The 25117-nt window shown below is 32.8% G+C and overlaps 1 protein-coding gene and 1 pseudogene across 1 annotated transcript; one reads left to right on the forward strand and one right to left on the reverse strand.

Annotated features, from left to right (window-relative positions):
• Positions 1-508: 508 nt before the first annotated feature.
• LOC145945783 (uncharacterized) lies at positions 509-6382 on the forward strand (annotated as a pseudogene).
• A 1446-nt stretch (positions 6383-7828) lies between these two features.
• LOC145932842 (E3 SUMO-protein ligase ZBED1-like) lies at positions 7829-24848 on the reverse strand. Its single transcript, XM_083032069.1, has 12 exons — positions 24566-24848; positions 24357-24456; positions 24013-24273; positions 23623-23937; positions 23212-23470; positions 23032-23141; positions 22418-22954; positions 22094-22275; positions 21811-22017; positions 9903-10088; positions 9672-9821; positions 7829-8829 (listed from the first exon to the last, which is right to left on the reverse strand). Exons 1-12 carry the CDS (start codon positions 24585-24587, stop codon positions 7829-7831), a joined length of 3330 nt encoding a protein of 1109 aa, XP_082888195.1. The 5' UTR covers positions 24588-24848.
• Positions 24849-25117: the final 269 nt, after the last annotated feature.

Below are 25117 nucleotides of genomic sequence, written 5' to 3' on the forward strand. Positions count from 1 at the left end.
TGAGCATGAACGAGATAGACAAAAAAGATTGGATCCTAATCACAAATGGCTTTATAATAAGCGATATTATCAGACAAAAAAACAGAACAACATTAAGACAAAATCTACATTTAAAATAAAAACTTGCAATATTGTCAAAAAAATTACTAAAAAGTATGAACAATTCTGGTCGAAAAACACCATAAAACTTCGTAATTCGTCAGAAATATTTATAACAAATATTATTGAAAAAATCAATATTAAAGGTCATATTGAGAAACGATTAAAAGCCGAAAAAATTGTACGTTGGTGCATGTGTATTAGAAAAAATTATATTCGCAATATATACAAAATGTTAAGTTCGATTAAAACGAAATCAGAAGTGTATTTAACTCTTATCGCAGATTGTTCTACAATTGAAGACAAATTAACTGCGCTATGTGGCGAATCTAGACATACAGCCTCATCTGAAAATTATTTCATCGAGTCTACATATCATCATGATGTAAATCCGTTAGAACCTTTGGTAATGAATGTAGAAGGAAAAGTAAGTAGTAAACATATTACCATTAATAACAGAACGAGCTAAAAAATCTTGGTCATGTAATACTTCTAACTGTAAAATTAACGACCCGCTTTTAATTGACCGTTCTCAGAAGTTTCTCAAAACCGTAAATACATGTTCTTTAAAGAATGAACCAAAACTGATGTGTAATACTGCAAGCTGTAAAATTAACGATCCGCTTTTAATTGATCGTTATCAGAAGTTTCTCCAAACCGTAAATACATGTACTTTAAAGAATGTACCAAAACTGATGCAAAGTATTCATAAATGTACTATGAAAACTTCAAATGAGAAATTGAGTCATATGCGTAGCTGTTATATTGATTTAACACTTTGCAAAGGAATGTTTCTTCCAGTTCAATTATTATCGCCTCATTTTCCAAAAGTAAGATATATGAAGCGTTTAATTTACCAACTTACAGTTTTTTATCGAAAGATGGAAAATCTAGATGATGCATTAAATCATGGTGATATAAACACTTTGAATGAAATTGTGACTTCTGCACAGGAAAAAGTAGATATGCACAGATAGCAACGGACTGATATAATTTTGAGTGACGATGATATTATTTTTAAAGATCGTAAAGCATTTAAAGCGTTGACTAAACGCTCTATGGACACACCACGACATGTTTGCGTATCGTGCGAGAGATTGTGTTATAAAAAAAATGTTTCTAAAGTCAGTAGTCTTCAGACACAAATTTGGAGAGATTTAATGACGTATGTACAACAACAAAAAGTTGATGCGCAATATATATGTAATTATTGTGTAAACAAATTTCGTAAGGGCTTAATGCCTGCATACTGCGTCTTAAATAATCTCTTTATAAATCAGGTGCCTGAAGTAATATCATCTCTTAATACATTCGAAAAAATTCTTATACAGAGAGCTAAAGCGTTTCAAACTGTCCTCAAAATGGGAACTGTTATGAATAAAAAGTTGCCTCAAAGACAAATGGTACCAAAAGTTAAAGGTAGAACATTTCATTTACCACTGCCGTTACAGGAGACATTGAATAAATTATGTTCTAATACTGATCCAATAAATATTAATCATGAATTATATATATTAGTTAGAGGTATCCCGACAAAATCAAAGATTATTTGGGAAGAGGTAGTTGATGTTAAAAAAGTATTTGACGCTTTAACGTGGTTAAAGCGCAACAATACTTTATACTCTCATATTATATTGCCAAATAATCACAATGATTTACGTTTACCAAAATTAAAAAATTCTGAATTCCAAATGGAAGAGACAGAAGATAATGCAGAAGTGGCTGATGATAAGACTAAATTATTAAATGATTCGATAGAAGAGATCAAAAATGATACAGAAGGCCAACGGAAAGCAATGTTAACTCAAGTTACTAATGTTGAAAACGATGGCTATTACGAACAATATACTATTTATCCCTTATATGAAAAGAAAGCAAATAAAACTGCGACAGCCTTATATCAAATGTTAAAAATTCAGGACTTGCCTTTGAATAATCGTGAGCAACATTTAGATTTAATGTGTTTTCCAGATTTATATTCTTCTGGTATTAATGGACAACGTGAGATTAGACAGGTTAAACTTCATGATCATGAATTTATTAAATGTCGTTTGACATCTAAACATCCACAGTATAGATTAAATCAACAATATTTATTTTATTTATTGAACGATGCAAATATGCGTCAATTAAGTCGTGGAATTTTTCATAAAATGAATGTAACTAATCGGCGACTTCGTTATACAGCTGCAGAATACTTAGACGCAATGTCGAAAGAATTGTTGGAATCTAATTTGAGTACAATATTTGCCACACTTCGAAATACGGAGCAATATTGGCGTAGACCGAGGAGTGATTTAAATTGTATGACACAGCATTATGGGCCTGCGACATGGTTTTTAACACTAAGTCCAAGTGAGTGGTTATGGGAAGATTTAGGTGAATATATTCGTGAAGTAAATGGATGGCATGACGCTTCTTTAAGCGTTAGCATATTCATTGCTAGAGATCCTGTATCAACATCCAGGTTTCTCGATAATAAGTTTCGGGCAATGCTTGACTTTATCAAGTCCGAAGATCATCCAATTGGAGAAATAAACTATTTCTGGCGACGAGAATATTAAGGTAGAGGTATACAACATTTTCACTTATTAATTTGGATTAAAAATGCATTGATTTTCGGTGAATCTACTATGGAAGAAGCCTCCAAATTTATTTTGCAACATATAAGCTGCAAAATGCCGGATAAAAATATTTCGCCATTATTATACAGTCGTGTTGATACTCATCAGCGACATATACATAACGATTATTGTCTTCGCTCTAAAAAAGTAGGACGTAAAGTTATTCGTCGATGTCGTTTTGGATTTCCTCGTCCCGTTACTGAAACTTTGAATATGAGAGATGTGGCAACTTCGATAGCCGGTAGAAAACAATTGAAACATAAAAGTAGACTTTATGATCTTCCTCGAACGGATAATGAAGTTAATATAAATGACTATAATCCTGTTCTTCTTACTGCATGGGAAGGTAATATGGATATACAATTTATTGGTGAAAAATCATCGCTGCTTACCTGGTATATTACTAAATATATTAATAAAGCGGGAAAAAGTGAATTGTCTGAGACTATTCTTGATAGTAAGGATAACAAAAACAAATCATTAGCGAGTCATCTTTGGAATATTGCTTTGCGATTTACGAATAATAGAGAATGTGGAGCTCTCGAAGCTGCTGATACATTGTTAGGTATTCCTTTACATGGAACTGATCGAAATACAACCATCAGATGGTTAGATGTTAATCAAATACGATATAGAAAATTAAAAAGTCGCAGAGAAATTGAAGCTCTTGATGCTGAATCTACAGATATATTTTATCAATCTTTGATAGATGATCATTATCCACATAGACCAAACGAACTAGAAAATACGTCTCTTTATGAATTTGCACAGTGGTAAGATATCTCGAAGATCAAACCGAAAAATAGGTTTATTGAATATTATAAAATAGGTAATAGTTGTTATCTTAAACGGCGGCAGCGCGGATATCTTATTAATCATTATAGATATAATGTTAATACACAGCCGGAAAATTATTTCTTTGCGTTATTGCTTATGTTTAAACCATGGCGAAAATTAGAGGATCTTAAAAATGAATGCGATACTTATGCCGAATCGTTTCACAAAGTAAAACTGCATCTTATAGAAGCATTGCAATATCATGAAAGATTAGAAGAATTGCAAAAAGTATTTGAAACTGCAAAACAGTTAGTTCAGCAATGCTTAGATGACGATTTACAAAAAGAGCAGTCTCAGGATGATCCTGAAAATGCGATAGGTATTCAAAATATAGAGGCTGGTGAAGCAATGCAAGATTTTAAAGATCTTGGTGATAGAGCGATTCGAGAAATTGATGTATCTGAAATGATAGTAAAATTAAATACGGATCAAAAACGAGTATTTGATAAAGTTATCAATGTTGTAGAGTCTGATAAATCATTATTACGATTATATGTTAGCGGAAAAGGTGGTACTGGAAAAAGTTTCTTAATCAAGACTATTAAATGCTGGATAAAACAAAATCTCAACAAAGATACTGCTGTAGCAGCACCTACTGGTATAGCAGCATTTAATATAGATGGTTTGACAGTTCATAGATTGCTTCAATTACCCGTTGAACATGGTCAAACTCCTAAGTATAAACAATTATCTGATCATGTATTGAAAGTTTTACGAGCAGATCTTAAAGATGTTATTTTTTTTGTAATTGATGAAGTGTCAATGATATCTAATTTGACTTTAATATATATACATCTTCGATTGTCTGAGATTTTTGACACTGGTGATTGCGATGATGGTTGGTTTGGTGGAAAGCATATTCTTTTATTCGGAGACTTGCTTCAATTACCTCCTGTACGCGAAGATCCTATCTTTATACATTTATCAGATAAAAAAATTGCTAAATATCTTGGTTCTTTAAATGCTGTTAATTTATGGATTACATTATTTGAGTATGATGAATTGACAATCAATATGCGCCAGCAAGGAGATGATTCTTACCGTGAGTTATTGTCGCGACTTCGTTATAGGTTTAGTGACAAAATCTGATTGTAAAATTCTAGAGAGTAGAAAAATATATTTCAAAGCTGATTCGAATCTAGATTAAATGAATTATGTGATTTTATTAACAGTTTACCATCGGACACTGTTTGTTTATTGCCAACTTGTAATATGTGTAATGTCCTTAATGATGCAATGTTAAGTCGCATTGTTTCCAAAGAAATATTATTAATTGCTCAAGATACGATTGAATGTATATCATATGTAAAAAAGAAAGTATTAAAAGTATTGTCAAATAACGATGATGATAACTCTCGAACAGCTGGGCTTTCCAAACAAATTACAATTAAAATTGGAGCAAAAGTTATGATTCGACGTAACATCGATGCTAGTTTGAGTCTTGTAAACGGTACAATTGCTAAAGTAATTTCAATTGTACGAGAAACGTCTACTGATGACATAGAAAAGATTAAACTTCTTTTACCATCAGGTTTAGAATATGAAATTGAAAGAGTAAAGGTTAAATTTCAGGTATTGGATAGAGCGTATGTTATACGAAAACAATTTCCATTATCTCTAAGTTATGGCATCACTATTCATAAAAGCGATTAAGTTTGCAAAGTGTTGTTACGGATATTGGCAACTCTGTATTTAGTTGTGGTCAAGTTTATGTTGCCTTGTCGCGAGTAACATCTCTAGAAGGATTACATTTAATTAACTTTGATCCTTCAGCAATAGTTGCTAACGATGAAGCTATTATTGAATATAATCGTTTAAAACGGATACACAATCCAAAAGCAGAAATGATTGCTGTGTCGAAAGAACGCTGTCATAAAGTGAAAGATGTTCTATTTACCAAAAGGGCATTACCAAAAGTAGTCGCTTCTGTTCAAAAATCAAGTTCAGATCAAAAAATTCAAGGTATTGCTTCAAATCGAAGAATTCAAAGCACTGCTTGGATTGTACATGGTTTTCAGAATACAGACAAAGTTTCATGTTATGCAAATACAGTATTACAATGTTTATTACATTTAAATGTTATTAGGCAACAGTTGATTAATTGCGACAAAACAGATGTTTTACGTTTATTAATGCATCGATATGAAAATGGAATGCGTAATCTAAATACATATGCAATACGGCAATGTTTAGGAGAATATTTTTCGAGCATCGTAAAACGAAATGCGTATGATTTTCTTACGGCACTTTGCGAAAAATATGATTGCATAAGAAATTTGACACAACATCAGGTAACTTCTACCAAGCGATGCAAAACATGTGGCAATACAAAAACTATTGTTGAAAATAATATTGCTATTTCAATTTCCCTTGATAATTTAAAGGAAAAAAGTTATAATCTTAATGATTTATTAAATGCTACGTTTTCACATTGGTTTCACTTACACAACGAATCATGTGAATATTGTACTGGAACTGATAAAATATTTAAAAATGAAGTAACATTAACAAGAGAAATAATTGTTATTCGTTTAATACAATTTTTATCACAAGATGATAAATTAATAAAAGCAGAACACAAATTTAACTTATGTGCTGTTCCAACAACTAAAATATTAATAGCGAGACAATTGTACAAGACGATGAATGTTATACTTTATGATGGTTCGTGCACCGATGAAGGTCATTATATAAGCATATGTAGAGAAGGACTATCTAATATTTGGATCGAAATTGATGATGCGCAAGTTAAAAAGAGGCAGTGGCCTAGAGGTGCTAAAGATGTTTATATAATATTTTTACAAAAAATAGCTAATAAATAATACAAATTCGATATAAAATAAAGTAGTTATAAAATTCTCACTAAATAGATTTTTATATCAAATTTATGATTAATATTTAATCATTTAATATTGTATTTCGATCAGTCCTATATAAAAGAATGTATCGTAATGTATTAGCAATTTCATGACAACGCTTTATATTCTGCATTATTCGTAAAGTGCAAAAAAATATTTTTTACATAAATGGTCAATAATTTGCCTTTACTACTAAAAATGGAATGATATAACACACTTTTCGCTTTATTTATATATTTAATAATGAACTAGATAAGCAGTAACGATTATTCATCAATGGACTTAGAGGTATAGATTGTGAAGAATAAATATATTTTTAATGACATATTAATCTATAAAAATAATGATATGAAAAAATTGCAACAACTGATAAATAAAAACCTATAAAAATATTTTAATTAAAAATGGTTGTACAAAATAGTTGTTTTTATCTATAGTAAGCAAAGAGGACCGTCGTATTTTGAAATATGACGGGGGTGGTGGCAGGTTCTTTGCTTATTTATTTAAAGATGTTTATCATATACAAAAATGAATGATATCCATATAAAAACTAACCTTTAAAAAAAGGTAAAAAAAGGCGCCTAGTATGGGCACGCCAGTAGTGAAAAATTACCCATTGCAAACCCATGTAGAATCGTGTGAAAAATTACCCATTGCAAACCCATGTAGAATCGTATGAAAAATTACTCATTGCAAACCCATGTAGAATTGTACATTGCAAACCCATGTAGAATCGTGTGAAAAATTACCCATTAAACAATATGCTAAAGTTAATTTTAAAATTTAGTAGCGCCTAGTTTTTTTAATTAAAATTTTTTTATTTTTTTTTATTTGTATTAATTTTAATAATTTTTTAATTTTTAATGTTTGTATTAATTTTTAATTCTGTTTTTTATGTGTTTTGTCTTATTTTTTTGTTATATGATTCTACATGGGTTTGCAACTTTCAGCGTGAAGAGAGGTCTATAATTATACAATTCTACATGGGTTTGCAACTTTCAGCGTGAAGAGAGGTCTATAATTATACGATTCTACATGGGTTTGCAACTTCCAGCGTGAAGAGTTAAAGATACATTTAATATAAATGTTATGAAATTTAATAAATAAAATAGAATGAAATACAATTATGCAGAAATTTATGAAAAAAAAGAAAAAGATTTCTCCAATTTTCATATTTTTATTCTCTAAGAGAATTTGTACTCGATATTTCAACCGCATTAAAATTAACGCTTCAACCATAGAATTTGAATATTATGATGCAAAAACTTTTTCTTAAACTAAAAATAAAAATGAATAAGATCTTTATTCCTACAAATATGAAATCATACAACTCCATATGTAATATACGAGGGCGGTCCGATAAGTACTTAGCCTACAAAAGAAAAACGAAAATTTTGGAAAAGTGGCGATTTATTTCTCAACATAGTCTCCTTTTAGCTCGATACACTTGACCCAGCGATGCTCCAACTTCTTTAACCCATCTGAAAAATACGTTTTCTCGAAGTCTGCAAAGTAGGCCTCCGTCGCGGCGATGACCTCCTCATTCGACTCAAATTTCTGCCCGGCGAGTGACTTTTTCAAGTTTGGAAACAAAAAAAAGTCGCACGGGGCCAAATCTGGAGAATACGGTGGATGGGGCAGCAGTTCGTAGTGCAATTCGACCAATTTGGCCGTGGCGACGGCGGAGGTGTGAGCCGGTGCGTTGTCATGGTGGAAGAGCACTTTTTTCTTCGCCAAATGGGGCCGTTTTTTCTGCAATTCGGCGTCGAATCGGCCCAATAATTCGGCATAGTAGAGCCCTGTGACCGTTTTGCCCTTCTCCAGGTAGTCGATGTAGATCACACCTTGTGAATCCCAGAAAACTGTGGCCATCACCTTTCCGGCCGATAGGACGGTCTTCGCCTTCTTCGGAGCACGTTCGCCGGGTGAAGTCCACTGTTTCGACTGTTCCTTGGTCTCTGGTGTGTACCAGTGGATCCATGTTTCGTCGACGGTCACGAAACGACGCAGAAACTCCTTCGGATTGCGCTTAAACAGCGTCAAACACTGCTCTGAAATGGTCTCACGGTTGCGCTTGTTGTCCGGAGTGAGCAAACGCGGCACCCATCGCGCCGACAGCTTTCTCATGCCCAAAATTTCATGCAGGATATGACCCACGCGGTCTTTTGAGATGCCCACTGTTTCAGCTATCTCGCGCACCTTCAATCGGCGGTCTGCCAATACGAGATCGTGGATTTTTGTCACGTTATCCTCCGTGGTAGTCATTTTCGGGGCACCTGAGCGTGGCTCATCAAAAACCGACGTGCGACCACGTTGAAACTCGTTAAACCAATTTTTGACGGTCGCCATCGAAGGAGAAGAGTCACCGTACACAGCATCCAAGCGCTCTTTGATTTCGCTGCGCGATTTCCCTTCCAAAAACAAGAATCGAATCACCGACCGATATTGCTCTTTTTCCATTTTTCTAAAATCCGTGGACACGCTCGCTCCCACACGCGGTCAAAACAAAACTACGAGTCCGATTCGGTTGAAATTTTGACAGTAGCCGTCTACGAGAATGTACTACACGATAGTAAATCTCTCTTGTGATACTGGCACCATCGGGCGGTGAGGCTAAGTACTTATCGGACCGCCCTCGTATATACAATATTAAAGTGCAAAAAATTCTATTAATTACAGGACTGCTTTAATGCAATTTGCTTATTAATATATTCTAAATAAAATTTTATTTTCTTTAATGAATTATATTATATTACATTGTATTATTCTATATTTTGACTATCATATATCCATTTATTTGCTCGTTCAGTAGGCCTTACTTTACAATTGTTCTTATATTTGCTTTGCAATACACGAGCTAAGGAAATAACCTTGAATTATTGCTAATAATTTACATTGTATTATTTAAAAAAATTCATTATATTAAAAAAATTATCATTTATACAACGAATTATGACATCTTTCTATTTATTAAATATTTTAATTATTTATATATTATATACAAATATCTTTAAAATATTATTATTATATTTTATTATTATTAAAGTTCGAAAAAAAATTAAATCAGATACTATATATAGCACCCCTAGAACAGTACGTAAAATAATTTCGCTAATTAACATGAAAGTAAAACTAATTATAGCCAAATACTGTGAACAAATTAAAAAAAAAAAATTTTAAGTGTTAGAAATATTATATATTATTTATTAAAATAAAAAAAAACCTTATCATTATTATTTCCGAATAATTTTACAAGGTGGTAATCCTAAATTATCTTCATTCGATATTTTTTTCATAATCGGTTTTGTACCCAACAACAATTGTTGAAAGGATAATTTTTCCGCTCCTATTTGCTGTATATCAGACGATTTCTCAACTTCTAATTGTAAGTAAAATACGTCATCTAAATAACAAAATTATAATATAAGTGATAGTCACAATTATTATATTTTTCGAAATTTCAAAAATTATTTATACAGCTTACTCATAATTTTTACATATCCTTTAATTTCAACGAATTGTCCCTTATCTAATTGTAAGAAAACATCATCATCATAATTAGTTATCTGTATCTCCAATTTATGTGTTTTATCCGTAATAGAACCGCTACCTATGGTCTTAAAACTGTTTGAAAACTTATTAAAATTTGTCTTGATGTATCCACGTGTAACTAAAATAGATTTTATTGACTTTATTAATTCAGTTTATCATAAAACTGTAACAATAATTTATAGAAAATATTATAATCCCATAATTATATAAAATTAAAATTATAAAAAATTATAAAAATTAATAAATAGTATAAAAATAAAAAAAATATATACAAAATATATAAAAACATAGAGTTATATTTGTAGGTACATTTTTGCATATGTTTATATATATATATATATAATATATACAATAAACCATATTATAATAATGTATTATATACATATAAACACTTACTAATGCATGAATTAAGATGTTCAGATAGGTCATGCAATTCCACCATTTGTGATTGTACCGATTGAATAATTTTTTTAAGATTAAAATTACCCAAAGTATTTATAACAGTGTTGGAATGAATAATTAGTTCGTATGGGAGTGTACCTTTGTTAAATTCTAGCATTTTTATTCTCTTAGCCTTGGCTCCGTCAATATGCACAATCTAAAAAATTAATAAGTATTATTAAATTAAATATTAAATTAATATTAATCTAACACTATTCTTTTGTAATATATACTATATTGGAATAAAAAATTTTAAAAAACTTATAATAAAATGATAAGTATAATAATTTTAATTTAAAAAATATAAAATATTATAAAAATTAAAGAACATATAAAAATGTATAGCTTACTCGATTTGGTTGTATGTGAAATTTTACGCGATCAATTTCTGCGTTCCATGCAACTACCTGAATGCGATGTTGGCTATTGTTATTAACCAAAAATTTTAACAGTTGATATTGTTGAGATTTGCCAACTATTTTTGGACCATCGATTTCATCGATAAAACCAACGATTTCTCTAAATAAATTTTTTTAATGAACTTGATAATATAACTTTTTAATTTGTATATTAAAATATTGTAAATTTTGTAAATTAATTTTGTAAATATTGTAAATCAAAATATTAGATATTACGTTACAATATTTTTTAATTACAATAATAGATAATTATTTCTTATTTAATAAAGAATCAAATATATACACATAATGTGATCACAACAATTGTTAATAATTAGTCAAAAAGAAAATTTTAAAGTTATTGTAACATGAATTTTGATATAAATATGTGTGCATCAAAATTATAACAATTTACAAATTAAAGATATTTGAATCAAATTACGTATTCAATAACGTGCTTTCTAAAACAATACATTATTAACAAAAATGTAATAAATATCATTCATTTATAATATTTTTTTAATTATAGCTTTGACAATTATATGTTACACAATTTCTGATAGTGCGAATTTTAAAAACAATTGATTATATTAAAATATATTTATTTCGTTATTAAAATTTTCGTTTAAAATAATCTAATAAAAAGTCTTCTATTAATTAATGTTATAATATATTTAAGACAATTGTAAAAGTTTGCACAATAATTATATAATTAAATAAAAAGTTAAAATATATTAAATATAAATTAAAAATATAAACTCACACAGTAGAATCTTCGAATTGTACCGATTCTAACATTTCATCCGATGCAAAACAAATTGTCTCCAATTCATCATTTTCATTGCGAAAAGAAATTTCTTGTCTGTTGGTTCCCACATTATTATTTTGATTCGGAGTTGTACTTTCTTGTTTCTTACTTTCCAAATTATTATTTGCATTTAATGCAGAAATTTCCTGTTGCTTGTTAAGTATGCTGTAAATGAATAGCATATATGAATATAATATGATTTATCAAAATATATTTTACAAAACTTTTGTCATGTAGTTATAAGCTATTGCATTTATATTATTTAAAAAAGATTATTATATTACAAATTTTTAAAAAATTTATAAAAAAGAATCTTTTATATGAAAAAGCAATTATAAAAATAACTTTAATTACTAAAACTGAAAAACTATTAATCGATTCTAATTAATAAAATTAGCAATGTAACATTAATTAGAAAATACATAAATAAAAATATTAATAAAAGTAAAAATATCAATAAATTTACCTGTTAGGAGAGGATTCCTTTAAAATAATTTGAGACGAACGTTTATTCGCATTTTTTATCTTTTCCTTTTGTTGATCCATGACTTTTTATTCTTGTTCCTTTTTCTTCTTCAATCCTTTATTTAAAACTAAACCAAAAACGTGTGTATATTGGAATATATCGCATGAACTGTAATTCTTTGACAAAAATAAAAATTGGACCACATATGTAATATAAGAGAAATATAGCTATAGAGAACAGAGTTTTTCAAAATATATATTGAAAAATAAAAGATAATTATGTAATATATAATTATATTAAACATATTTATAATTTATAATATATAAAATAATTATTAAGAATATATTAATAATTTAACTCACTTATTCGAACTTTTTGCACATTTAAAAATCTATCAGTAATCACTATCACTACTGATATCACTTCACATAAACATCATCGCCTTTTTTCCGTAAAACCTTTTCCACGAGATAGACGTCGGGATTTGCAACATGATGTAACTCGTACTCGTAGAATCCTCCGGCGACGGAATTTCCGCGCAAATCTTCAAGTATATATGTCGCAGGATTAGTTTTCTGCACTTTGATAATTTTAAATATTTCGGTAGTCCAATTTGGCGTAAAACCTTTTTCGAAGACGGTCTTGAATTTACTCACGCGTACCTGACAGCCTACTTTGAATCTTGCCGGAGCAGCAATTTTTACGTTACTGTATACCGTATTTAAAAGTTTTTCGGCAATCTCCGGAGTAACATCGATAGGTTTTATGCCGATAGTGCGATGTTTTCGCGCAATGTACTCTGCAACGAGTCGGGACAGCGCGTCGATCCACTTGTAATTACCATTAAGTGTAAACATTTTCCACATATTGTTCTTTAAAGTACGATTAAATTGTTCCATGACCGAGGCTTTCATAACAGAATACGTCGAGTAATGATTGATGTTGTGTTTTTTTACGAGTTTCTGCACATTTGCATTGTAAAATTCTTTTCCTCTATCGGTTTGTACGTTTCTCGGACATCTCTTGCTATCTCGAATTATCTCGGCGATAGCGTCAGCTGTTTCGCGTCCGCTCTTATTCTTGAGCGGCAGGGCCCATGCATACTTGCTCAACACATCGATGACGGTGAGTATGTAATTGTATCCTTTGTTGACTCTTGCATAAGGACGCATCTCGACCACGTCAGCTTGCCACAGGTCGTCGTATCCACGTACTATGACGCGTCTACGCGGAAAATTTCTTCTCGCTGGAGCGTGCAATTCCTCCACGAGTAGCTGCTTTTCAGAGGTGTTTGATCGAGGCATATTTATAATAATGTGATATAATTTTCACGTATAGTTCTTTATGTATCTTTTAATGTAGTCTGCGTTACAGCCATTTTATCCAGCGTTAATAATAGCGCCTGCATATTCCTCTCAAGCCTGATTATTTTTTTCTCAATTTCTTTCTGTTGATCTCTCAAAAGCTTGACACTCGCTTCGACATATCATTTGTTGGCTGCATCATTATCATCTTCCGGTTGCGCTACACGTCGTATCTTGCGCGACCTTGCGTCATAGCCGGAGGCTGTTAGACACGTAATTTCTTAGTAATCCATTCCATTGATAATATGAATTATTATTCGACGTTCCAACTGATAATCCAAATTTATTAATCGACATTTCGATACCACTAATATTGACAGACTGACTCGTATCGTGGATGTATAACTTATTTTATAATAATATCAGCTTCGTAAAGTTCCTCGATAATCGATAATATTTCATTGCCGTGGGCGTTGTTGCCGGCTTGACGTGAAGCTTCGAGCAATCGCAGACGATCTACCAACTCGTTGGGATCATTCCAATGCACGTAATCAATCTTATTATTGTTTAAGATCATAGCACGCGGTATACCTTTTCCGGATTTTTTATCAGAGAATAATGGTGCGATTATATATTTCTATTTGTATCCCTTGTTACCTAATACTGGATGATTCACATTACCATTTCGTCTGTGCGCATTTGTTCTTATTAATATACTTTTGTAGTTCTGCAAGTCATTTGCAGTATATATTTCATCGTCGGGAATTCTCTTGAAAACCAATTCGTAAAGACCTGCTGTTCCAACATATTTTGATCCATCGATAATTATATTATCATTTTTATCCACATCGAAATTTTTATTACCGAGCATCATTCCTTTGTCGATAAATTTAACACCGTATACGTAATCCATCTTGGAATTTTTATCTTGACTCAATATAGCTGTCACATATTTTTGAGCAAGTGGACCCAGGCGATTTCGCAATGAATTTTGACCCTCAGATGTTTGTAATGAATGTTGAATTGATGTCACAAGCGATTCAGGTGAAGTCTCGAAAATTTCCTCGATAGATGTCTTATCATGCAATAATTGCCTTGGCTGTACATCTTGTATCGGAGTAGAAGTAGTTGCATCCAATAATTGTTGCATTCGCCTGCTTTTGATTCGCTTTGGAGTAGAAGTTATACCGCTCAATGATATATTTGATCGCTTTGTTTTAAACTCTTTTTTCTCTCCGAGCATACTCAATGGTTCAATCTTTTCTTCACCAGACTCAACACTGACTGTATTTTCCACAAGCTGTTTCAGAGGTTCAGAGATTGGTTTAAAATGCCTCTCCAATGCATCGTCCTCCTCCATTTTACCAGTTTTCAAGAAACGATATTTTTTACGGATTGAATCGCTCGTTTTCGCAATCTCTCTCATAATCTTTTCACGATCGTTATTCATCATGTTGCAATTTAGACGTTGCTCGATCAATGCATCGAAAGCGACTAAGTGCTTTGCGGTATTGCAAATTCATTAAATCCTTTTCTGTATCGTCCATTAGTCAGCGGACTGTCCTTGTCAATCGCCGCGAATCCGTATTTATGTTGCCAACATTTCTGACAAAATGCGCGAAAATTATCGTAAGACATATCTGTATTTACGTGATCGTTGTACACATGTTTCAAGTTTGTCCCATCTTGTTTAAATAAAATTAATAAGTTTGCATTGTCACGTACAAGATGCTTGGGTATCTTGGCATACGTTTGACAAAGATAGAAACAGTCGACGCTCGAGTGTCGCCCCATTGCAAAGTACTCTCTTATCGTATCTTGCTTGTCGCATGCCACGTCATCAAAGATAAAAATGGAATTCGGAAGCGCCTCACTCGGTGGAATGACATCGCTATTATTAGAGAATGTGAAATAACCAATTTCTTCTATCTGTGATAGCAAATTTTCCAAATATCGATATTTCGGTTGTTGAAGCGATTTCGAGTATACGTACACGTTCTCGAAGCAAACGCCGTGCGGGCTTTCTATCAAACTAATCAACGCGTTAGTTTTACCACAATTCGAAGGACCGCAAATGATTCCGCGTATAGTATTCGGCAGTATGTTTCCATGTCTGCGTATTTCTTTATCCGACATCAACCGTGTTTTATCGTCGAAATTTGTAACTTTGATTATCGTCGATTGCTGAACGAACCGCATGTTTTCTTTCGAATGAATGAATGAGTCTTGGAGAGCCTATTTATAGCTGCGCGGAACCATGAATCGCTCAGTATCGAAAAAATGTTTGTTCTGCTAACAAGTGCTTCCGATATTCACGGTTTAAGCGCCGAACAGCTGCAATTTGTGCCAAAAGCATTTTTATTGCGATATGAAAATCACATCGACTACGTGTGGGACAAGCTTCCGGAACACATAAAGGCGGATCCAGAGATTCAGACCTGTCGTCGATGTTTCAAACATTACAATCGACCGTGGCAGCAAACGCACATCGACGGTCCAGCGCCGATGATAAAGGATTGCAGCGAATGTCAACGAAAATAGGTAGTGGTCTCTTTAATCGCGCGATAAACGCGCTTCCGATCGAATTACATATTCCCAGCTATCAGTTTTGCGGTCCGGGGACTCATTTGGAAAAGCGATTGGCTAGAGGTGATCGAGGTATTAATCCATTGGATGCCGCGTGTCGCGAGCACGACATTGCATATTCTCAAAGCAACGCCCTCAGAGAACGACACGTTGCTGATAATATACTCGCTGCGAAAGCGCGAAAACGTATTACTGCGAGAGATTCGACTCTTGGTGAAAGAGCAGCCGCTACGACTGTTTGGGCAGCTATGAAAGCAAAGACAAAATTCGGTATGGGGATGAAGGTGCAAAAATCTTTGAAAAAGAAGAAGAAACGAATACTGCCTGTGGCGAAGTGTGGTGGTATCTTGCCAATTTTACCATTGTTGGGAGTTCTCGGTTCGTTGGCCGGTGGAGCAGCGGGAGTCGCAAAGGCTGTGAATGATAGCAAGGTTGCGCAACGTCAGCTTGAAGAAATGCAACGTCATAATCGCGCTATGGAAGGTCGTGGAGTTTATCTCGCTCCATACAAGCATGGACAGGGATTCTCAACTAAGAAAAAAAAACGTCAAAAAAAAACGCTAAAAATGCCTGTGGGTATAACAACTAATGTACAATTAGAACAACTGGTAAGACGTATGCGTATACCATTCTTTAGAGGTGTTTTCATGCGCAATAATTTACCGATAAACGGTGTGCGACAAAATGAGAGCGGTATCGTCAATTTGGACGACGTTGATGGTCCCGGTACTCATTGGGTAGCATATGTAAAGAGGGGAAATCGATCAATATATTTCGATAGTTTTGGTAATCTACGACCACCAAAAGAATTGGTGCAATATTTAAATGTTATGAAAATAGAATACAATCACACATCCTATCAAAATTATAATCAGAATAATTGTGGACAAATGTGTTTACGATTTCTTCAAACGGCTGATATAAAGCCTGTCAATCCATCATCACGATTCAGTTTGACAACATGTCGCTAACACTAACGTTGACTGGCAAAAGTAGCGTTCTCGCTGTAAGCTACTTTCCAGCTATAGATTTATCGAATGGTGATTATGAGCTCGGTTTAACAGATTTTGAAACTTATCATACGATACCGAATGTAAATTCTAAGAATAATAAATTTTACTTTGATAACGATGACAAGGAAATTACGATACCCGAAGGATCATACGAAATACAAGCTATAGATGAGTATCTGAGACGTGCAATTTCACAATATCCTTCCAATAAAGAGCAGAATGAAGATGCAATAGCGCTTCGCGCCAATCATAATACTCTAAAGAGCGAAATCAAATGCATCTATAGAATAAACTTTAATAAACCATACAATATAGGATCGCTGTTGGGATTCTCGTCGAATCGTATATTGCAACCTCACAAATGGCATGATTCGGATTTACCTATAAATATTATTAGCGTGAATATTATCCGTATAGAATGTAGCGTCACCACTGGTGCGTACAGTAATGACAAGCGCGTACACACGATACATGAATTTTCACCGAGCGTGCCGCCAGGATATAAGATATCGGAAACGCCTGCACAGATCATTTATCTCCCGATCGTTGTACGGAGCATTACTGATCTAACGATACGCATTGTTGATCAAGAAGGACGATTGTTGGATTTTCGAGGAGAGGAAGTTACTGTAAGATTGCACGTACAGCGTCGACAAAATTAGCGTGTGATGCTCGTGCTAAATGATACGGAGCACGTGAGAGACAATAATTTTACGTGGGACATTACGAGAGACAATACTTTTGCGAGAGCAGCTGCGGCAGTGAGCGACAATAATCAGAGATCTCGTTACATTAAAAAGAAACTCAGCACATTGAATCGCGAATTTTTAAAATCATTGGGATTCATCGTACGAAAAGATGATTGATATTTTGAATATTGGTGGTGAACCAGTCTTTGATGATCGTATCGTCAAGGTTGAGACACATACATACAATCCATATGCTAACACATCGCTTGGACATAGCGACGAGATACGGATACCTATACACCACCAGGATTTGTACACGTTGCCGTGCGAAAGCTTTTTGTATGTTGAGGGAAAGTTGATGACATCTAAAATAGATGCAAATGAAACGATGATATTAACAAATAATTGTATTGCGTTCATGTTTGATGAAATTCGATATGAACTCAATGGTGTGGAGATTGATCACAACAGAAACGTTGGAATAACTTCAACGATGAAAAATTATGTTTCTTTAACAACCGAGAGAAGTAAAATCTTGAAGAATGCTGGATGGGATATGACACATAATGGGTCATGTAACGAAATTTGTATGTTCAACTTTTGCGTGCCGCTCAACATGCTATTGGGATTTTGCGAAGATTACAAGCGAGTTGTGATTAATGCTCGCCACGAATTAATTTTGATACGTTCGCGCAACGACAACAATTGTCTGTATGGACCTGCTGAAGTTGCTATTGAATTACTCAAGATACAATGGCGTATGCCTCATGTACTATTGAATGAGGTCAATAAACTGTCCTTGCTACGAGCATTGGAAAGCGGGCAATTCTTAAACATGAGTTTTCGCGCTTGGGATCTATACGAATTTCCTCTGCTACATAGTACAACCAAGCATTCATGGACTGTGAAAACTGCTTCTCAGCTGGAAAAGCCGCGATATGTGATCTTTGCACTGCCGACTGGTAGAAAAAATATTATGACAAAAGATGTTACTGTATTCGATCATTGTAAATTAACCAACGTAAAGCTCTATCTAAACTCGGAATCTTATCCCTACGACGATTTAAATTTAGATTTTGAAAAAAATAGATTCGCCCTCTTGTTTGATATGTACTCTCGTTTTCGCAAATCTTATTACGGGTGTGATATTGAGAATGTACTAACTATCGCAAAATTTCTACATTGCAGTCCTCTTGCAGTTATTGATTGTTCGCGACAAAATGATTCTGTCAAAAATTCTACCGTGGACGTGAGAATAGAGTTTGAATGTAAGGAAGATGTACCGGCAAATACTACAGCCTATTGTCTCATCTTGCATGATCGTGTTGTCGAATATTGTCCGTTGTCCAACGTAGTTCGTAAAATTACTTAATCAGCAATTATCCCCTCCTCCGATGTAATATAAATGATTGAGATTTTTAACAATCGACATCAGTCGTCCAACATTCTTGCAACAATATGATTGTACCAATGTTTGTGGATCTACAAGGATTTATTTTCAATAAACAGTTTATTGTGAAGGAAGCGGCGATCCTCAGAAGAGGATTTATTGTTTCACATTATTTTTTCGCATGCCCCGCATGGGGTGTGCTCATAAAATCGGAGAGACGTCAAGCCTCATGGTTGACTCAAAATCATCATGGATTGCAATGGGTAGATGGAAACGTTCCATACAGCATGGCTCAGCGTTTGATTACAACAGCTATCGCTGGTATGATACAAGAAGAAGAGTCATCCTCTCTTGTGTACGTAAAAGGCCATGAAAAGCGAGAATGGTTGACCGATATAATGGACGATGCGAGAAACGGTTTCATTATTGAGACCTTGGATGCAGACTATGAAGATATTCCTACCTTAAACAACTTAGATACTACCTATAGCCTACGTTGCGGTAAACATGTAAAAAATTGCGCTTTAGAAAATGTATTTAAAATATTTAATTGGTGGTCAAATCATCGCAATGATTCGCCACACCCTTTTTTTGAATAAATTAATATTAAAATAATATTCTCTTTGTTCTCTCATTTTCCTCATATGCATACAAGTATTATATGTCCACACGTGCTCATATTAATTTCAGCATGTGACAGCATTCTTATGTTATAATTTTTAAATGTAGTCGATTGAGGTTTGAATGTGGTTGATTGATGTTCGATCGAGGTTCGAAGGTGGTTCGAAGGTGATTGATCGAGGTACGAACGTGGTTCGAAAGTGGTTCGAAGGTGGTTGATCGATGTTTGAACGTGGTTCGATCGAGGTTCGATTGTGGTTCGAACGTTGTTCTATTGACGTTCGATTGTGGTTTCAATTTTAAATATTATTCATATGCTTATTCTCATCATGGAATCTTTGTCTCGGACCATCTGTTTTCTTATCTCATGTACTGAGTAAGCGTTCAAGCTAATTCTTATGTCATACATCCCCTACTCTTTTTAACGTGAGCGGGTCTGTCTCCGCGATATTCGTCATAAAGTTTTTAGCGTTTGACGTGTCAATATCTAAAACACTTTAAAAAAAAACAATGGAATTTATTGGAGAGATAGTGCGTCGTGATGATCGGCCCAGGTGGGTCGATATGATATTCCGTGACGATCGACCCATGTATCACGACTGGTGGTACGAGTCGGAGCGTGAATTGCATATTAGGTGGGTGCGGATAGGTCGTGAATATGACCGATATTATAATGATCTGCTGTGGGGCGACATAGAGGAAGAGTTCCCTTACGTCGAATGGGATGATGTATGCTGCCTTTGCCAGTTGTTCGGGGAGGAATCCTCCCGAACATGTCCCGGAGCCATTATGGGCCTAGTAAGTATTTCTTTTCATTTATAAATTATTAAAATAATAAATTGATTAATAAAATAAATAATAATATATTTAATAAAAATTTCTGTCATGTAGGAGTTCTACCCTGCCGCCTCGCAGCCACCGCCCCACCGCCACCTCGCAGCCACCACCACCTCGCAGCCTCCGCCTCGTACCACAAGTGGTGATACATGGGTCGATCGTCACGAAATATCATATCGACCCATGTGGTTCGATCATCATGACGCAGCCATCAATGTATTTTATATGTATATAATATTTCAAATTTCAAATTTATATTTTATATTAATTTATATTTTATATTCATATTTTATATTTTCATTCTTATATTTTATATTATATTTTATATTTTCATTCTTATATTTTTACACACACACACACACACACACACACAAAATTGTATAATTGCACACACAGTTATAAATAAAAATTATTTTAAATATTAAATGAATGTATTTATTTTAGAATAGGTCCTCTCCTTGCATCCCTACTATTAATAATAGCATAAGAAATATTAAATTATTATTAAGAATATTATTATAAAAAAAAGTCTCTCTTGTGTACGCCTCTCGCGCTCTCCTTCGCTGCATCATCTCTCGCGCTCTCCATCGCCGCAACATCTCTCTCTCGCTCTTGCATATACGCCTCGCTTGCGTCATCTCTCTCGCGTGCGCCTCGCGCTCTCCTTCGCGAACGCCTCGCGTCATCTTGTCGCTGCGCTACCTCGCACTATCTCGCGACCGCTATCTCGCGACCGCTATCTCTCTCGCTCTTGCATATACGCCTCGCTGCATCATCTCGCTACCTCTCCATCGCCGCATCATCTCGCGACCGCTATCTCTCTCCTTCGCATGCGTCTCTCTCGCGATATCTCTCTCACGTGCGCCTCGCGCTCTCCTTCGCGTCATCTCCTTCGCATTTCCTAGGGATGCAAACTATCGAAAAAATTTGCTTGTCGATACTATCGATAGTTTTCAAGATCCTTGTCGATACTATCGATAAATATCGATAGTTTTATAAGTTGTTTATATGCTATTTTTTAACTATAGATTCTCCTAGATTACATTTTCAGATACTATATTCGATAATTAAACAAAAATAAAATATAATTAAATAAAAATAAGGCTATAAATATTATAAAAACAGACAAATTTATATTAAATGTATATTCAAAATTTTATTGACTATATTTGTAATTACATTTTAAGTAAATTAGTTTTTTTGCATTATCAGAGGTTAATCTAGCACGTCGATCACTTATCGTATTTCCAGCAGTGGAGTTAATCCTCTCCGATGGAACAGATGTACCTGGTACACAGAGGTATTTCAAAGCTATTTTCTTCAAAGCATCACATTTAGTGTAGTTAATCCAAAATTTAATAACATCTTCATCTTCTGCAAGAATTGGTTCTTCCAAATAAGAATTGAAATGTACAATTGCCTGAGACAATAGTGGAATATTGTGAGAAGCTGGCAGGGTAGGATTTCGAAATTGGTTCAAAAATGTGAATAAACCTAAACAAAAAGTAACGATTTAAAAATAAAACTTAATTAAATACATGACTTATTGAAATACTTGTAGAGATCCTACTTTTTTTTTTAGATGAATCATCAGAATTAGATGAAGCCGAAGGTTGAGCATGAATAGGTGGAATAGTCGTAGAATTTAAAATCATCTTCAATTCATGTTTAATAGAAGTTGCAGCATTACCAAAGTTATTATATTGATAAAATCCTAAATTTTTAAATCTAGGATCCATAACTGTAGCAATGCTGTAATAAAATAAACAATTTTAATAATTAATTAAATTATAAAATATTAAGAATAATATATTATAAATTATATAACAATATATTATATAAACAAATTATATAAATAATTAAATAATATTAAGAATAATATAAATTTATATACCTAGGAACAGTTCGTGTTTCATATTGCAGCAATCTATCTTCACTCAACTTAATGAGGAGTTTTCGAAATATTTGCCCAGTTTTTGTTTTCATAACTGATTCTAAATTTTTTAACTCAATGAGTATTTGTTTTGTACATGGAATTAAAAGAGAAATTGTGGCATATGATTCACCACTTAGTTTTTCAGTCATAACAGCAAATATTTTCAAACAAGCTAAAATATCTGGGATACATTGTGTTTCTTCATGATTCAATAGAGGAATATTATTTTTAAATTTTAATAAAATAATATTAATACAATCTAAAGTTTTATATATACGTTGTAACATCTCATAAGATGAATTCCAACGAGTATAAACTGATTGTACTAAAGTTGTAACTTCCATTTGACGTAAATTAAGTTCTTTTTTCAATTCAGCTGATTTCTTAGGACTTGAATGAAAGAAAGTAGTTATACGCTTACATTTCTTTAAAATAATGTAAACTGAAACTTCATTTTCAGAAGATAAATTTTCAAATTCATCACTCTCAAATAATCTAAAACATTTAATTTAAACTCAATAAAATAAAGAATAATAGAAATATACACATTTAGATAAAGTTTGAGTACTTACTTCATCACATCAGTATCTATTGCAGTTAACGAAGATGATGGCTTAGTTTTTAATATGGCATGATTTACAACTAATTGTATAGAATGGGCTCCGCATGGGACATGTTTCACCTATTAAAATTGTAATACATTATATGATAAATATAAGTTTTAAATATAATTTATTTAAGTAAAAATTTACCTTTAATTTCTCACAAGTTGCTATCATGTTAGCAGCATTATCAGTCACAGCACATACTAGTTCTACATTTGGGTATATCTTCAATACTTTTTCTTGAATTAAGGATTTTAGATCTTCAGCTGTTGATGATACATCACTCACGTGAATAAAATTCAGTAATGCTGCTTGTAATTTGGATTCAAAAATGAAATGACCTGTGATCGTCAGATAAGATTCTCTGGCAACACTAGTCCAGCCATCAAAAGTTATTGCTAAATATCTATAAAATAATATAAAAACTTAGAAGAAAATTAAAAATTATTTTTTAAAAATTATTTAAAAAATTAAAATTATAAAAATATTAAAAATTATTAATTTAATCAAAAACGTAGAAGAAAAATATAAAAAACTAAAACATTTGAAAAAACATACTTGACAGTATTTAAAATAGTTGAAATTTTCTCTTTCACCTCGTGATACATTTTTGGAATTAAAACATTAGTGACTGTAGGTCGACTTGGCAAACAATATCGTGGATTCAATTCATACACAAATTCTTGAAATCCAATGTCATTTACTATGCTCAAAGGCTGAAGATCTCTAGTAATAAATTTTACTAATGCTTTATCCAATATAATTTTTTGTTTACTGTTAGCACCATAATAGAGTCTTTTCTTTTTTATAAACTTCTTCAATGACGGCTGATTCTTAGAACGTTTTCGAGGCAAATTTTTTTTAGTTTGAACACTGAAACAATAGAAATTATTAACAAACATGAGCCTATACAAACGCTAAAAGGAAATAAATTTATAATATTTGTACCAATGATTCTCAGTTTCAATTTCTATTCTTGTTCCTTCAGGTTCACTTCCACTGGGGGTAGAATGTGAAAGGCTCTCTTCCTCTTCAATAGATTTTTTTAATTTGGAGGCATGATAGCGATGTAGATGATCCCAATAATTACTTGTATTACCACTGTTATAAATTTCAGTATTACATATTATGCATACAGATAATTTCTTATTGTTTGGATCTTTTTTAAAAAATTCCCATACTTTTGATTTCTTCATCCTTGTTTTTACACTAAACAACAAAAGAATAAATTTATTAGATAAATTTTAAAAATATAAAAATATTAGCATTTTTTAAAATAAATTATTACTTACTTCGAAATTTGACATTCAGACTGAGAGTTTGATACAAGAAAGCCTTGTAATGTTGATTGTTTCTGCTTTTTTGCAGGTTGGGGATCATCAACTATTGATTCTATAAGTACAGATAAATAACAGAATAGAGTAATAAATACACAATATTTTATAAATAACTTTAATTTGTTTTGCATGTAATTTTAATATAATTCAAATTATTAACTTACCATTTTCCTCTTCCCAATGCATATTGCGTGATAATAATAACGAAAATTGAAATAACCTCACTTTTAAAAAGTTAAATTATCTGTCAAATTAAATTATTCATTAATATCAAGTTAGGATATATAGTTGTTAACATTGATAATAATGTAAGTCGTAGACGGTAGACGCAAGTAACGCACAAGTTTTGGCATATGAAATTTTCGATTGTAGCACGTTTTTACGACATCCTAAACTTGTGCGTTACTTACAATATTTACGTCTATCGTCTACGACTTCATAAACTACGTCATACCCAAACAAAAAGCACGTAAAAACTTCGACAATTAGGCTGCGTTCGGAAATCGAAAACATCACATGTCACTTCTCTAAAGGCCAGAGCACAGACTTTTGCATAACGCATAACGCATATGCATAAGAAATTTGATTGGTTCATAACGTGCATAACGCATATGCATAAGAAATTCAACCAATCGAATTTCTTATGCTTATGCGTTATGCGTTATGCAAAAGTCTGTGCTAGGGCTCTAACTCTATAAAAGAGAGGGAATGCACTC

This window comes from Prenolepis imparis, unplaced genomic scaffold, assembly GCF_030444845.1.
Source record: "Prenolepis imparis isolate NDT839.2.m4 unplaced genomic scaffold, iyPreImpa1.0 SCAF_2, whole genome shotgun sequence".
In the NCBI taxonomy this organism is placed as follows: domain Eukaryota; kingdom Metazoa; phylum Arthropoda; class Insecta; order Hymenoptera; family Formicidae; genus Prenolepis; species Prenolepis imparis.

What these genes read in the sequence shown, in the direction of transcription:
- LOC145932842 (XM_083032069.1), bottom strand. Translation starts at nt 24,587, where the DNA reads ATGCATTGGGAAGAGGAAAATG. An exon ending in ATTGAAACTGAGAATCATTG is followed by an intron (nt 23,938 to 24,012) that starts GTACAAATATTA and finishes CTATTGTTTCAG; the next exon opens with TGTTCAAACTAAAAAAAATT. An exon ending in GAAACACGAACTGTTCCTAG is followed by an intron (nt 22,276 to 22,417) that starts GTATATAAATTT and finishes ATTTTATTACAG; the next exon opens with CATTGCTACAGTTATGGATC.